Source organism: Babesia microti, chromosome I, assembly GCF_000691945.2.
Source record: "Babesia microti strain RI chromosome I, complete genome".
Classification (NCBI taxonomy): Eukaryota; Apicomplexa; class Aconoidasida; order Piroplasmida; family Babesiidae; genus Babesia; species Babesia microti.
The window spans coordinates 388,932-404,876 of record NC_027205.1 but is presented as its reverse complement, the minus strand read 5'-3'; the positions used below and the strand labels follow the sequence as shown (position 1 = coordinate 404,876).

The 15,945-nt window shown below is 34.7% G+C and overlaps 8 protein-coding genes and 2 non-coding genes across 10 annotated transcripts; 6 read left to right on the top strand and 4 right to left on the bottom strand.

The window, feature by feature from the left end:
• The first annotated feature begins 17 nt into the window (after positions 1 to 17).
• BMR1_01G01107 lies at positions 18 to 99 on the top strand. The gene has a single exon. It is a non-coding gene; the product is annotated as a tRNA-Ser (tRNA).
• Positions 100 to 150: 51 nt separating this feature from the next.
• Positions 151 to 232, top strand: BMR1_01G01106. The gene has a single exon. It is a non-coding gene; the product is annotated as a tRNA-Ser (tRNA).
• BMR1_01G01105 (autophagy-related protein 3, putative (ATG3)) lies at positions 543 to 1,352 on the bottom strand (the record flags this gene model as incomplete). Its single annotated transcript, XM_021482087.1, has 4 exons — positions 543 to 609; positions 630 to 686; positions 707 to 1,083; positions 1,104 to 1,352. 4 exons carry the CDS (start codon positions 1,350 to 1,352, stop codon positions 543 to 545), a joined length of 750 nt encoding a protein of 249 aa, XP_021337358.1.
• A 217-nt stretch (positions 1,353 to 1,569) lies between these two features.
• Positions 1,570 to 3,585, top strand: BMR1_01G01100 (hypothetical protein; the record flags this gene model as incomplete). Its single annotated transcript, XM_012791841.1, has 1 exon — positions 1,570 to 3,585. One exon carries the CDS (start codon positions 1,570 to 1,572, stop codon positions 3,583 to 3,585), a length of 2,016 nt encoding a protein of 671 aa, XP_012647295.1.
• Positions 3,586 to 3,895: 310 nt separating this feature from the next.
• BMR1_01G01096 (hypothetical protein) lies at positions 3,896 to 4,042 on the bottom strand (the record flags this gene model as incomplete). The annotated part of the gene is made up of 1 exon (XM_021482075.1): positions 3,896 to 4,042. The coding sequence occupies one exon, from the start codon at positions 4,040 to 4,042 to the stop codon at positions 3,896 to 3,898; it is 147 nt and encodes a 48-aa protein (XP_021337357.1).
• Positions 4,043 to 4,823: 781 nt separating this feature from the next.
• BMR1_01G01095 (TBC domain containing protein) lies at positions 4,824 to 5,910 on the top strand (the record flags this gene model as incomplete). Its single annotated transcript, XM_021482069.1, has 7 exons — positions 4,824 to 4,892; positions 4,915 to 5,024; positions 5,046 to 5,174; positions 5,195 to 5,255; positions 5,301 to 5,490; positions 5,514 to 5,604; positions 5,625 to 5,910. The coding sequence occupies 7 exons, from the start codon at positions 4,824 to 4,826 to the stop codon at positions 5,908 to 5,910; spliced, it is 936 nt and encodes a 311-aa protein (XP_021337356.1).
• Positions 6,002 to 7,311, bottom strand: BMR1_01G01090 (hexaprenyl-diphosphate synthase; the record flags this gene model as incomplete). The annotated part of the gene is given in 8 exon segments (XM_021482062.1): positions 6,002 to 6,175; positions 6,199 to 6,428; positions 6,449 to 6,532; positions 6,553 to 6,589; positions 6,610 to 6,685; positions 6,706 to 6,875; positions 6,897 to 7,109; positions 7,129 to 7,311. The coding sequence occupies 8 exon segments, from the start codon at positions 7,309 to 7,311 to the stop codon at positions 6,002 to 6,004; spliced, it is 1,167 nt and encodes a 388-aa protein (XP_021337355.1).
• A 1,092-nt stretch (positions 7,312 to 8,403) lies between these two features.
• Positions 8,404 to 13,080, top strand: BMR1_01G01085 (Formin Homology 2 Domain; the record flags this gene model as incomplete). Its single annotated transcript, XM_012791838.1, has 1 exon — positions 8,404 to 13,080. One exon carries the CDS (start codon positions 8,404 to 8,406, stop codon positions 13,078 to 13,080), a length of 4,677 nt encoding a protein of 1,558 aa, XP_012647292.1.
• Positions 13,081 to 13,856: 776 nt separating this feature from the next.
• Positions 13,857 to 15,315, bottom strand: BMR1_01G01080 (hypothetical protein; the record flags this gene model as incomplete). Its single annotated transcript, XM_021482052.1, has 5 exons — positions 13,857 to 14,265; positions 14,286 to 14,686; positions 14,709 to 14,849; positions 14,874 to 15,169; positions 15,192 to 15,315. The coding sequence occupies 5 exons, from the start codon at positions 15,313 to 15,315 to the stop codon at positions 13,857 to 13,859; spliced, it is 1,371 nt and encodes a 456-aa protein (XP_021337354.1).
• A 184-nt stretch (positions 15,316 to 15,499) lies between these two features.
• Positions 15,500 to 15,895, top strand: BMR1_01G01075 (hypothetical protein; the record flags this gene model as incomplete). The annotated part of the gene is made up of 1 exon (XM_012791836.1): positions 15,500 to 15,895. The coding sequence occupies one exon, from the start codon at positions 15,500 to 15,502 to the stop codon at positions 15,893 to 15,895; it is 396 nt and encodes a 131-aa protein (XP_012647290.1).
• Positions 15,896 to 15,945: the final 50 nt, after the last annotated feature.

The window sequence follows — 15,945 nt, the reverse complement described above, 5'->3', positions numbered from 1 at the left end:
TTAGACCCTCATCCCAAGGCAGCTTGGCCGAGTGGTTAAGGCGACAGACTCGAAATCTGTTGGGCTCTGCCCGCGCAGGTTCGAATCCTGCAGCTGTCGTTGTATACTTCTAGTATAACTTGCTAGGATTAAATTTAGACCTCACCCCAAGGCAGCTTGGCCGAGTGGTTAAGGCGACAGACTGGAAATCTGTTGGGCTCTGCCCGCGCAGGTTCGAATCCTGCAGCTGTCGGTTGTTGTTTCCTCATAGTATGTTTATTCATAGGGTTCCATTTTAATTCTACACTCTGCGTTTTAAGTCTGAAAATTTTAATCTCCCATTTAAACTCACTTATAACGTTAATGTATATTTTACACCTATACAGTTATACATAAATATATCAGGCTAATTTACATTTACCTGTTCCTACTCACCACTAATATTTCATCTTGTAATGCATGTTTACACATTTAAACTGATCTACTATTTTATGTAGCGGTTTATAATTAAATGTTTGTTATACATGTCATAAGAAATCGATTTTTTCGAATAAATTTGAATTTTAAATACTAGTAATGGGTAGCGATGCAAGTACTAGATTTATGCAGAATAACATTCCTTCGATGGGACTAAATAAATGATTTAGTACCTTATCTTATCCGTGTTTGATCGTGTTTCGATAAATCGTTGCACATAATCCACTTGCCTATGTAAATTGGTCCTTACTGGCAGGGATGTAACGATATTGCAAATTCATTGGTAAATGGGTGTATAGCTAGTGAAATGCCTTCAATAGGACCTCCCCCTTTTTTAATATGATCCAGCAAATCTTTCAGTACATTAAAATCATTGTTAACGTCATTTTGCTTCTCTACCCACACCCTGCAGGTTTGATAGAATCTGTCATAGGTGATGCTTAGACGGTATAAACCAGAAGGGGAAGACGTGTCTGTTTCCAATATGCTAGAATCATCCAAAATTGTCCACAAAGTACTTATTTCCATTGGTTGCTTCACCATCAAAAAATCTCCATCTGCCTCCGATTCATTCTCATAGGTAGACAATTCCTTCGAATCCGCATCAGAAAATATTTTTAGATTATCCTAAATGGAGAATATAATACGGGTTGTTCATGGAATTTGATTGGTTTTATATTATTTTTGGATAAGTAATGTTTTTCTAAGGGCAAATAATCTATTTCGAAACTTTCTTTCGCACACATCCATTCCCAGCCAATGTCCAAATTTACCAATGAATCCCCTGCTTCTAAAAAATCCTTTATTGAAAATCTACCTGAGCTGGAAAAATCATCTTCTGGCTCGAACCTTAGGGCCCCAATCACAGACCTTACAGCCTCTTGAAACCTATACATATGTCCATTATATTAGCGGGTATCTATGCCGTACGTTATGATGCTTAATAACATCATCAATCACGTTATTGGATAAACTGCATATATATTTTAATATATGTATTATAATTGCTAACTTTCCAGGTGTAAATGGTTTGATTGTTCTATTAAGCTATGAGTTTAAATAATTGTTTGTTTATCACATTTAAAACATTTACTATTCATTATATTTAATTATATGCAGGCAACTCTTATTTTCGAATGTAAAAATTCAAAATTTTGTGGTATGATGGATTTATTTAATGATATTTATGACAAACTTACATGCCTAAGAGGAGATAAGATTGAATCTATAGATTTGTCATTTCTAACAGATGATTTTTTAAAGAAAATCATTTTTGATACTGAGTATTCAGATGAATTATGTTCAAAAATTATATCTCTGCCAAATTATATCGCAGAATCGATGAATGATATTCCAAATGAATTATTCCCTGATAACTATGTAAATAGGTTAATATCTATTGCCTGTAACATTAATGAAGGTGTTGGTGGTCATATTTGTTTGAATAATTTCCAATTACAACTTTTATTGAGGCTTTTCAGAAATGGGTTTTCTAAAAAGATTGTCAATTGTATCGTATCACCATCAATAACATACAAAACTGATACATCCGGTTTGTGCTCAATTATCCATCAATTGAGCTTGAAATTGGATGAATTCCATTTGAAAAAATTTGTAAAACATATTCTAGAAGTTATATCTCCCCTTTATAAAATGAATGCTAATCAATTTTATACACACATATCTACATCCAAAATCCTTGGACAATTTAAATCATTCAATTTAACCACTATATTTCACCCATTAAACAATATTCCCTTAATCCCAAGTATCCATCTCTTGGATGTAATTGATGGTAAATATGAATTATGGGAATATTTAATACGTTTATGGTCCGATGAATTATTAAATTCCATGTTATCTCCATCATCTCAGATTATAATTGGTTCATATTTGTCGAGACTATTAAAGTTACATATTAAAAGGTGTAGTGAAAAGGATTTCGGATTCATTTCTTCTGGAATTTATTGGCGTTTAACTAGTTATGAAAAATGCGCGAGGTTATCTGGAATTGCTATGGCAATTGTTACTAAGGAATTGAATTGTAACGAGCAAGATAATGAAGAAAATGATGATGCTACATTTGATGAATTTGAATGTCCGCAATCCAATTCCCTAAAGGCAGCAATGAAAGACTTTAATGAATTAGTCGGCGATGTATCTGATCTTATATATACTTGTGATGATAAAATGGGACTTGATCAACAAAGTGACAACTCTATTGATAATAATTATTTATTACCACATCAAAAATCTCACCTCAGTAAACCTTTTTATCTAAGACAAATACTGGAGAGAATTCAGGGAAATCTTATTAGGGGTGAGGTTGATTTTGAATTGGTTAAAAATTTATCTGGCGGTTCACCTCTAGATAAAATTGAGAATTCGGATCAAAAACTGCAACGCATAACGCAAGCCTTGGTATATTTACATGTAATACTTGATAGAAATCCCCCTGATGCTGAAATTGAATCATTATCGTTCCCACTTGCCAAATCACTCCTCTCCCTTACAACAATATATAATATATCACAAAAGGTAGAATGCCTGGATGTAAATGGATTATTTACACTTAATAATTCAATTCCAAATTACCCAACAAAAATTGTGTTATTAAGAGATCTAATTTCTAAGGGCCTAACTAAACTAATATTAGTTTCATTTAAACCATTGGTAAAATTTATAGCTAGCGAAATATTTAATACAAATTTGTCAATACAATCAAAAATATTGTTGCTGGAATCGGCTATTGATGGAGTTGATCCCAATCAGAATCGTACTTTTAAAAATGTGCATCCCAGCTTAGCAGCATTTGGAGTGGTTGAACTGCTGGATGCTATTGAACAATTCATTAACAATGGAAAATCATATTCAAATATAATACATCTATCTAGGGATAATGGACGTAGAATATTTAATATCGATTCTACTGGCATAATTTTAATCGCACGAGTAATTGATCTAATCGTTTGTCTGAAAATATCTTCTGGAAATGGATGGATTTTATTAGGTTTACAAGCTGAACAAATCCATAGGAGATTAATGGATCTAAAAATTTTGTTACTTAAACATTTGCCAACAAATTGTAGATTAATGGAATCTTTGTCGCTCGTAGAAAATTACATATGAAGTGTTTGCTATTTTGGGCTTGATTTAATTTTATATTTACAACTTATATACAATATATATTTATTTGAATGATAGTTATCTATTTGGGATTAATGATAAGATTAAATTAGACAGAATTAGTAATTATAGTCGAATTTAAAGGATCAAAATTAAATTTTAATTGCTGAGGATTTTAACAATTAACATATACACCAATAAGATTAATCGGTATCCCAATAACCATTTTATATAAAATAAATTTTTTTTGTAAAATGAATATCCATTAGGATTACGAATCTCTGTGATGAGACTGCCGAGATATATCTAGGGCTTAGGAGGATGTGATCCCTCCAGCCTTTTCAACATGTAAATAAAAAATGTGTCTATTAAGGATACATAGATGGGAATGTGATAAATTATAATCTATAAATTCAGTAGCAGCTCTCCAAGTTAAATATTTAAATATTTCTTTAGTCATTTTGATTTTATCTTTATTTCACTGTCAAAACTGTAAATAGTTGAAAATATATAATAAATTAAAGTTATATGTTTATATAATCTCCAATGTTTTATATATTGTAAAGTATACTTTCAAAAGGTTCAAAAAAAATCATATTACAACAATCTGAATCATTATAACTTTTAAAAAATATATAATTCAGTTCATCAAAATCCAAAAATCATCATATACAAAGCCCATATGATGAAGAATGATGTTGTGATTAATTAATAGTAAAAATTATATACAACAATAGCTAAGACATAGGTTGTTAGATTATTGTTACACCAATAGCGATATATGGTCTTCCAAATTTACATAGTATGTTCATAATTTCGTGTATATTGAATTTTTACTATAATATAATTATATACAACATTATTCAGTATTCAAATTTTAATTATCAAATATATTGCCATTTAGTGCCTCTTTCCATCATATTAAGATAATTACTGATTACATGTCTATTTCAAGTTTGAACATTTAAATATGGTTTGATTCAAAATTTACTGGTATAAAGAATATATTTGATCCATTACAATTAACTTTAAACTTGCCTTTGTCAAAATTTTATGATTTAACTCTATTATGGAGCTAAATTATGTTTGATTCACTGGCATCATATGTGACCTAAACATTTTAATATACTGTAAGCCTTAAAGGTATTGTTATGGTGATATTAAATGGATCTTTTTGAAAAAAATTGATAATTTTTTAGATAAGAGTTTCACTTTAATTTAGGTGGATGTACCCAACTATTATGAACTATCCCATTGTCAGTAGTAAATATACTATTAAAAGAGAATTAGAATGTTTGAATGAATTTATGGTTAGTATATAAATTCATTTAGTCTTATGGACAATGCTTGGATGGTCAATCTGAATGGGTTTCAGTCGTATCACATGGCATTGATGGTTTTGTAGAAAAATATGAAGAATCTTATAGAATTTTAATTAACAAGTGTGCTTGATTGTAATTTAGTGGAATTCCTTATAGATATCGCAAATTATTTTGGCCACAAATGCTAAAGTTTGACACTAATATTGATTATAAGATGCTTGCACAGTGTGAGCATGAGTATTCTGAAACAATAAAATTAGATGTTCCCAGGTAAGAATTGTTTAATTCAGAACTTTTGTAAACCTGCCATTCATATCATCTGATTCAAAGCAAAAACTATATCGCATACTAGTATGTATTCTTGATATATACATATATAATTGTTTGTTAATTTAGAATGCTTTTTCTGGTTGTAAAAAGGATATTGGTTATTATCAAGGAATGAATTATATTGCTGGGACTATTCTTCTAGTGTATAATTTGGAGGAGAAAGAATCGTTTGATTCTTTCCTTGGAATCATGCTCAAATTTAATTTACTCGACTTGTATAAAGATAATTTCACTTTACTTCTAAAATATATTTCAAGTAATATAAAAAATTATATCTAGAATTCAATTATATGTTGAAAATCCTTAATCCAAATCTTACAAAGTATTTTGATGACAATGGCATTGATTTTTCAATATATTTACAACAATGGTATGCCTCTTTCAAATTAGGTTTTTGACACTTTTTGTAGTAAATTTTCCGATAAGAACTGTGTTGATACTTTGGGATTACATTTTGGGCAATGGAATTGAGAGCATACTGGATATATCCCTTTCCATTTTATCGATATTAGAATCGCAAATTTTACAGCTTGACATGGAGGGATTTGCATCTCTGTTTAGATCATTAAAGGAAAACAACACGTATGATGATTATAAAATGGCCTTGTTTATCGTAAAACATGCGATAAATGTATCTAAGAGGACTGAAACATTGAAATTAAGATTAAAATCATAACAAGTTTTCAAGCATGCAAATTAATTTTACAATAATTGCACTTAGTCCCTTAGTTCTAATGATGTTTAATATAGAATTATTATCTCATGTGTCAGTTAGATAATCTGGTAAGGGTTTTATATATTAAGGCGAAAATTTCTGAAATAGTTTTGGCGTTTTCATTCAATGATAACATGTCAAATATTTCAAAGCACTTTTCCAAGTGCATCAGCACAGCCAACCTTGTTCTTTCCAGCGATTTTTCTTCATTTACAATGTCCAAAATCTCCATATAAATCATAGACTAACCTTGGAATATTCATTTGATTGCATTAGATTAACAACCTCACTGAATTTTTCCGATCCCAAAGAAAGGAGTGGGAAGGTAACGATGCCTTGGGATAGATCATTCAATGCAGGCTTACCCAAATCATCAGTGGTAGATTTGTAGTCCAAATAGTCGTCGTAAATCTGAAATGCCATTCCAACGTGTAAGCCAATTTTGTACGATAAATCTACAACCCATTGCGGTGAATTTGCTAAATTTTTAGAGTATTACCGATAATAGAAACCGATGAACAACACTCCGCTATTAGTGATGCAGTTTTGAGGAAATTTTTTTTCAAATAGTTATCAAAATATGCTAAATTATAGAATGAATACTTGATAAATCATCAGCTCTAATATCCATTAATTCTCCCTCAATAAAATCTTTCTTACGTGTATTAGATCGTTGATAACTTTTGCGACTTTTTTACACAAAATAGGACTTTCAAGATTTGCGATAATATATGCACTAAATTGGCACTTACGTACGCTTTGGAAAGTAAAATATCTCCAGCAAGAAGTGCCAATTTTATGCCATATTTCTGATGAGTGGACGCAATTTTCCTCCTCTTATCAGAATTATCCAAAATGTCATCATGAATTAAGCTACCAACGTGAACAAGTTCGTACGCTTGAATCAATTTTTCAATATTATCCGACTAAATTATGGCACAACTTACATATAATAGATTTGGGGTTGATAGGTGTTTGATTACATTTCCTATTTTCAGGGCAAATATGGGCCTAAATAATTTGGAAGTGGCTGAAATAAGGTGGGCGGTAGCTTTGTTGAGTTCTTCATTATCACATCGAATTGAGTCCAAAAGATTGGACCTAAAGCCATCCATTTTGTATTTTAAAAAAGATTCTAGGAAGGGAGCGGATGATTTTTTCTAAATTAAGTGGGAAAACCTCCAAAATATTTAGTAGTCGATTAATATTTGAGTCTATGGAATTCACGTTAGTTTCCAATATTGATTTGGATAAGTATATTTCAGGGATTTCGATAGAGATGGCATGTTTTGCCTGGTTGCTTGCACCGTAATAGGCCTTAGAAACCCAGTTATATCTGGCAGTAACCAACCTTAAGGCCATTACTACTCCCCCATATATACAAGTCACTAAATGGTTTATGGATGTGAGACCTTTGATTTCTAAAAAGGCAAAACTAGTGTTGGAGGTGGCTTTAACTGCTAATGTGCCAAAATATACGAAAATTTCGAAATTGAGTGACATATTTGTCCATGATAAATTTAAGTTGGAGGGGAATGTCGTAAATGTTTCGGCAAAAATTGTAACCATTGATCCGATTGATCATTATTATTTAATTAAAATTGAAGATTCTACTGGAAAAGGTCTATTGTGTGTAAAAAATGCAATAGCTCAAAAATTGGAGGTAATTTATCACTAACCCAGATTTCCCGCGTCTATTCGTTTCTATTTCTGAGATATACCATAGTAGACAATTTACTCGTACTTAAAACTATCTCCGATTCAATAATTGTCAAGCACAACATTTGACTTTGTAATTATTTACCCAACCACTTTACTATATCTGGACTAACAATTAAGCTGCAACTAAATAAAGGCGGTGAATCCTAATCATTAGCAATACTATAAATAATAAAATTAGTAAGCTCGGATTTTATGATATTGTGACGACTGATGAATGAGTAGATGAGTTCAAATTTGATTATTAATTGGGAATAGTAGTACTAGATAATCAATAAATCATTTGTGTGATATAGCACATTTTAGCAGATAATAGTGATATAATACAGTTAAATAAGTTGTCCAAATCATAGTTGGGCTCAAAGTTGAATGAATTTTGACGTTGATTTGCAAATTAACTGTGACTGACTGATCATAGTGACAAACGTGGGTTAGGAGTATGAGAGTAGTCGTGTCACGAGAAAATAATGGAAAATTAACGAAAATAACACCGCAAAAAGTATCACAAGTTATTTGTGGAGACTATCACATGAATGTTAGCAAATGCATAGAATGCTATAACACCGATATAGCACAAAACAAGTGTAGTATATTGTAGTTATGGGTATTTTTTGTTGCATGTTTGATATTTGTGACAATTTAAGGGGTTGGAGGAGAGAAAAGTGGAGTGATTGATGATAATATCGACTACCCCCTAATAGTATTAGTGGTACGTGTGAGGCAGATGTTGGCCTAATGGTCGGCTTTGAAAGCATTAATCTCCAGTCAAATTTGTATGATTCCGATAGCGGTGAATCGAACTATGATGAAAAAAACACGCACCAAGTCGACTATACTTTTTCGCTATTTCCGCCTCACTCTCCCTCATCCAAAGCAGAGGCGACCAGTCAAAAAGATCCGCAGAGGTCTCCCAAGAAACAGGCATATGTGGATAAGGGACAAAATTTAACATTCAAAGATGTGGCTGACCAATATATATCAAGCTGTCTAGCGAACGCTGGTACAAGTTCCAAGCAATCTAAACTCACCAGGTACGGGTTGAACAAGAATTTTAATTCCAACAAAGTAAAAGGTGGAATCAACCCGCCCATAGTCCACAGGTTTGGATCTAGACTCCTTGCCATGCGTACGCCATGGAGACTGCGCACTAACGAGATGAACGGTCGTAACAATTCTTTCGAAATAACCGCATTCTTGCGAGTCCTCGAACGTATATCACATGAATATTTGCTAGATAATTACATGAAAGGGGAGTATGACGTGGATTCATCACAATGCGACTACTCAAATGTCACTTACGGATTGGATGAATTTTTCAATTCTGTGTACTCTAAAGTGGATTATATACTGCCCAAAGCGGAAGGGAAATGGGCGTATGATATGGATAAGTCCTCAGATGGCATGAATTCCATGAATATTCCAGTCAGTATCGGAGGAAATGTATATTACCTAAAAGATTTTGGTTTATGTACTGGCAACAATTACCACCAAAAATTTGCCATTTGGGACATAAATTTAGATTCGCCCAGCCTCAGTGACGAGCACGGGGGGCTATTTAACAACCAAATTTTACTGTTCAAAATGCATCCCCTGGGATTTCCATGTCTAAACTACATCCTCTCCTTTACGAATAGTCTACTATTTTGGTTAAAACTAAACGAACATAGTCACTTTGCAGTTATTAACTATGCATCTCTCAACTACACTTCGTTACTCATTATGGCTTGTGCGGCTCTAGCTTCCAATAATAAATTGTCTCTAGGTGATATTGAAAACGCAATTCTCACTTCATTGGATTGGAGAAGTAAATGTAGGAGCTTTGATCCAAACTTTAAAAATGCCGCTAAGGATGGAAAAAAATGCATGAGTATGGATTCACTGAGGGATAGTTTGAATCAGTGCAGTGGAAGATCGCCTAAAGATGATGATCACTACACCCAAAAGAGCCCAGAAAAGTGCCTCAATTTCTTTCCAGACTTAGAGAGGGAGGAGGAGAAAAGGTTGGGCGTTCCAAAGATGTACCATACAAAAATTGCCCAAGAGTGTGATGGCCTATATCCCATCTCCCTTTGGCCTCCTAGTCACAGGAGATATTTGGAATATTTTAAGAGGATAATAACCACACCACAGGAAAAGTTTTGTGAGATCCAAATAAAGCCGTTTAGGATGGAGAAGATATTTTTCACAGACTTCTTCCAAGTGCAAGCATTTCAAACAAACGCTCCTGGTACTAAGAGTTTCACCAAATCGCTCCTGGATTCAGTGCTCCGCACCTCAGATGATTTTTTTTCTATCGAAATATATGAGTTGGATTTTTATCACAAAATGGTGAGGAGTGGCGAATTTGATACTCCAACTACACCTAATTTATACCATTCGCAGCAAGTGCCCTGCAGCTACGGACGCTACAAACCACTATTGTTCCCAGATTCCGAATGCGGTTCCCCGTTTGAACCCAGAGAAGCCAGTGGTTTTGCCCCAGGCATTAGGTTAAAGTGCTGTAATCACGATTACAATGTGATCGGAATAGAAAACTACGATGGCAGTAGCACTGACGAATGTATCCCTGTGGCAATTGATTTCTTGCATGACCGTGAGGGAAATACCAGGAACCTGGTCATTGCTGGCGATGTTGTTATGTGCTTAATCGGGCACTATAAGCGTTCAACCAGGCAAATACTAGCCACCTATTCGTTTAACACCGCGTTTGTTGGCAATGATGATAGTTGCGTGCTTGAGCTGGAGCCAGTGGATTTTGACCTATGGAATCAGCATAATTGGATGATTCATGGCTATGGACTGAGGGACTGCATGGATGACTTTGGTCTCAAGTATAAAAATACCCAAAACTCTTTCATCAACTCAAATGGCAAGGTAACCGTGGTGTTGCAGCGTTTGGAAAGTAATGTGTTTGCACAGCCCACAAAAGCGCTACAATTTGATGGATCTGGAATTGGGTGGACTAAATCAATATCCAAACTCAAAACCCGATTCCTCAACACTAGCGTTGTGTCTACTTTAGCTTCTTTTAATCCCACTGGAGGGAGTAATATGTACTTACCGCCCTGTGTTAGCTATCAAGTCTCAACCCCGGATAAATTGCCATATATAGCTAGCCCATTTCCTTCGATAGCCGATTATCTTGTATCTCACATAGTACCGATTGGGGAACAAAGTGTCGTATTTTTATCCGACGCTACCCACGTGGCCCCCGAAAAATGTTTGGTGGCACTAAAAATCTTCCAATCCGATTATGTAGAATCACTTAAGTTTGTAAAAACTTATTTCAAAGACGCTACTCGCACAGATAGTGTTGATGATGCCATCATAGATACTGTAAAATACAAGTCCAAGGAGGCCTTTGAAGATAGTGAATCGAATGTGGAATCAGGTTCGGCCATCGAAGGCGGTACGGATACGGTTATGGTCAAAACTTCCCTTCGTGAATTTGTGAGGAAAATTTCTGAGGCAGAGAAGGAAAGGGAGAAGCTGGACAAGTTTGACTCGGATATGCTGAAGAAGTTAGAAAGACTTGAAAGATTGGAGAAAGAGCTGCTGGAGAAGGAGAGATTGGAGAAGGAGAGATTAGCAAGGCTGGAGCAGTTAGAGAGGGAAAAGAAGGAAAAAGAAGAGAAGATGGAACAATTGGAGAGGGAAAAGAAGGAGGCTCTGGAAAAGGCAGTTGAGTCAAAAATGCTGGTTACTAAAGTTTCTTCATCCGAAACAGTGCCTACTATTGTGTCAACAATACAGGTGCCCGTTGGTGGTGACTCCAAGGGTACTATAATCATTACACACAAAGAGGGGCCAGATGTAACCGCCAGTGTGGCTGAGGCCAAGGCGGCGGCTATGGCTGCGGATGCCAAGGCGATGGCTATGGCCGCAGATTCAAAGGCGGCGGTTATACAAGCCGTAAGTCAATCCAAGCTCGCTCCGCCTGCTCCAGAATCCAAGATCCCCCCCGAGGACAAGCCCAAAGCTAAAGATGTTGTGGAAACAACGAGTGCGCCAAAGTCCAAGACGATGATGAAAAAGGGAAAGGGGAAGAAAATGATGGCCCCGCCGAAAAAGTTGCTGCCTATTCCAAAGCCTGCCAGCGCCGCCAAAACCAAATCTCCCTTTGGTTTCAAATTGCACTGGAAGCCCATCACTGGCAAAAAGCTCGAAGATTCTATATTTAACAAAATGGAGACTGAAGATAGGAAGGGCATTATTGACACAAGCATTGTGAAGCGTCTTTTTAGCAGAGTGAAAGAGGATGGCAATCCAAAGGATGAAGGGGCGGTCAAAGAGGTTAAGGAGAAGAAGGAGCAAGCCGTCACTGTGTTTGATCACAGACGGGCGCAGAATTTGGCGATTTTATTACGCGCAGATTATCCTCTGGATATATTGGTGGAGATGCTGGAGAAATTACGTGTCACTGGTATACCAAATATCTATAAGCCCACTTCTGATGACCAAGGGAAAATACCCACGGCATTAGATGTTGATCTAATTGCTAAGTTAAAACAATCATGTCCAACCAGTGAAGAGGCAGAGGCCTTGAATGAGATTGAAGGAGATCCTGTGAAGATGGAAAAATTGCGTGACATTGAAAAGAGGATGATACCTCTCGCTAAGGTAAAGATGATGATGCAAAAGCTACGCGTTTGCGAATTCACGGCCACTTTTTTAAATCGCATAGAGGAGGGTATAAACCAATTGAATGTGCATCTTACTGCCTGTAATGATGTTCTTACCAGCACACAATTGCCAATATTTATGTCGGCGGTTCTTGAGTGGGGAAATTTTGTCAACCATGGTAGCTTTGAGTTTGTGACAAAAGGGTTTGCATTGTCTTCTGCTGCCAGACTGGCAGACTTCAAATCGCTAGACCAATCGCTAAGTTCTCTTCACTATCTATTGGTAAATTTGTGTGTCAAGTTTCCTGCGCTGTCGCTTGAGACGATGGCCCAAAGGTTGAGTTCCGTGTTTGAAGCTCAACGTACGCCCACAAATTCTGTCACTGAGATAATGGGTGAAGTATCATCCGAGCTTAACTTTTGTAATAACTTTTACAAACAGGTGCAGATGGCTGAAAAAGGCGTTTATGATCCTGAATTCGTCGATAGGCTGTCTTTGATACTCGCAGAAGGCGAGAGGATATTTGGGAATCTAAAAAATCACAAAACACATGTACACGATCAAATTCTTAGGGTTTGGGATTATTTAGGGGAGGAGTGGAAATCTCAAGACCCCCTAGAAAGCATATTTGAGACTCTGTGGCATTTGCTGAAGACGGTAGAAAATAGTTTTGAAGACATTGCCAAGAAACCCGATAAATACTTAATTGCTTTACAGTGCCCACACGAACAGTCGAAACTCAGAAATATATTTGTCTCCAAGGGTAAAAGGACCAAGGCTAAAACTTGAATTCACTCCGATAATCGGTAAAACTTAGAAATATTTTCATTATCATAGGTAAAAAGTAAAAAGGTCAAGGACAGAATTTATGTTCATTTTTCCTCCAAGAAGTCCGTTATATGTACATTATGTGTATAGAATGTAGAATGGTAAAGGGTATGATGTTGCTATTTTTCCTGGCAATGATGTACGTATGGATGTACATTGGGAAATTTTTAATTTAATAATTATTTGAATATCACCCCGCGCATTAGTGTTTCTTGTTTCATTCCTCACAATAGAATATGCATCTTTAGTAAACATTGTCAATAATGCAACTAATACATGCATAATACTAGATATATGATACAATTAAATCGCAGTTTGACATCACATACTCTAGTTACTAACCAGTGACTATATGTTACTATAAGTAGCTAGTAATATACATGAATAAAATGTTTAAAATAGTTTGGGGTGGTTAATTAAGATTAATTATTCATGTGTGTTTGTCTATCCATCTGTAGATTTGTGTCCACCCAATCACTTTGAGAAAAGGCGCCAAAACATTTAGAAAAGCAAAAAATTGTTTACAAATGCAATAAAAGGTGTATAAATATGTTTTATCATAATGTTTAAGATAATAGATGCCATATATATACAACAATTTAACTTAATATTAATAATGGTTATTTCATATCCATTTAAAGTTACGCTAATAATACATCCTATGTATATTAAATTTTTCAGTTACAATAATTTATATGTGTTATATGGATTGTTTGAATGATGATTGGTAATTTATACTACAAAATATGCCGCTTTTCCATTTTCCAGATCTTAAAATATATGGCGAATAGCGTGGTCAATACCATGCCCGCCAGTAGCACCAACAAGAAAACTGTGATTTTTGAAGTATAATATGGAAAACCATCCCTTTTAGTTCCTTCCAACTGTTGTAAGGTCTCTATAATGATCTTATCACTGCGTTTGCCCAGTTGTTCGTGTATCTGAATCAACTTCTCATTCTGATTTCTATGATGTACATCAAAGGTATCTTTCATATGCTCCACGCTTTCAGTTACCACGCTTTCAATATGTAAAATGTCATTATCGACACTTTTTGCATTTATTAAACGGGTTATTGAGACTAAATAGTCCAACTTCCTATTCAAATCCATGATTTGCTTGAAGAAAGTTTCATTGTACTCGTGTCTAAGTGAAATGCCAAATACCTTATATTCTCCTCATATTCGCTAAATAATTGTTTTAATCGGCCAAAAGATTCGTAACTATTTGCTCCAAACCTTTTATTAAGCCCTATAAACTCTTCGTTAATAATTTTTTTTTTGTCTTCACTGGCTATGACCAAATCTGATGGCTTAGTTTGCAAGTTTTCTAGTTGTTTAAAAAGTTCACAGTTAGCCCCTTCCACCTTCAATTCAGTTACAAAAATGGAATTGCAAATTGGAAATTGTGTATCTTCGCCATTCTCCGCGTGAATGCCCATATAAAACATTTTTTCACTTTCCGGCCATTGATGTTCGATTGATTGAGTTTTATACAATGTGGTCCCCGCACCCCTAATATTAACTCCAATAGTTTTGTTTTTGACGATTATATTCAATCTTAGTTTCTAAATTAATTAATATACTTACTTTGTTGAAAAAAAGTTTATCTAAGAAGTATTGCCCAGTTATCAACTGTTCAGTAATTTCATCTGTTTGGAATCGTTTTAGATAAAGAGATAAAATGTTGTGTGGTTCGTCGATATTTAAGATTATTAAAATGCCAGAATTCTAAATTAAATATATGTATCATACAGTGTGGGAATCTTCATAATGAAATGTATCAAGCCATAGGCCGAATCCTTGATTAGGAAGCTCTTTTTGGCTTAATTCGGGGTATTTAACATTTTTATTAAAATTTTTCTTATCAAACAATTCAAATGTTATATCAATAACGCCATTTCCAATGCTGATTGGTGTCGAGTTAGATACGAATCCATGAGCATTAGGTTCAGCAGGTAGGATTGGCAAAGATCTAGGAGATTTTGAAGTAGATAGCAAAGCTTGGTTAGTTATATATGTTTTTGCATCATGATACAATTCCCATGTATCTAAGTGTCAATTTCGAGTTACCTAAAAAATTCTTGTTAAGTGATTCCAAAATAAAACAATCAATGTCATTTCCGTATGAATAACCAAATGCGATTGAACTTAATGTTGTAAAATACAAAAGGAATTTAGCTCGGTCAATTTCCATTTTTAATAAGAATCAGATGAGCCATGTTCACAGATCAAATATTTATAGATGTACCTTGAAATATTGAAGGGTAGCTATCAAGTTAGGTGTGTTTGGCATGCTACTATTAGATTCTTGCCAATATTGTCATGAGGGTCTGGGATTATATCAATAATTGAGGTTGTTTCCCGTAGAGTGTAGCAGTATGAGTAAGCGGCTTCCACCCAAGAGGCTTGACTCCTCCAGCCTGTATGAATCACTTGTAGACTCCACTTTAAAAAAGTTGTGGTTTAATTTTGTATTCATTGCGCTTGGAGAAGAATACAAAAATCCTCTAAATGTAACGTTGAATCAATCGCAGGTTGAAAATGCTTTTAAAAAACTCGGAATACGCATGAAAACTGATACCAAACTGTATTTGAACAATGATATGAAATATAAATTTCAAGATTATGGACTTGAAATTAAAGATTCGCAAGGAAATGTTGAAACTTGGAGTCATCCAAAGTCCAAAAGATGTGATAAATTGGACTACAATTTATTCTGCAAAATGTTCAGAAAAACTAAACTAAAAGTCGCAGAATCTGGCTTAATTTACTAATTAATACGCAGAATCGCTAAATAATTGACGTTTATAGATGTATTCGTAAC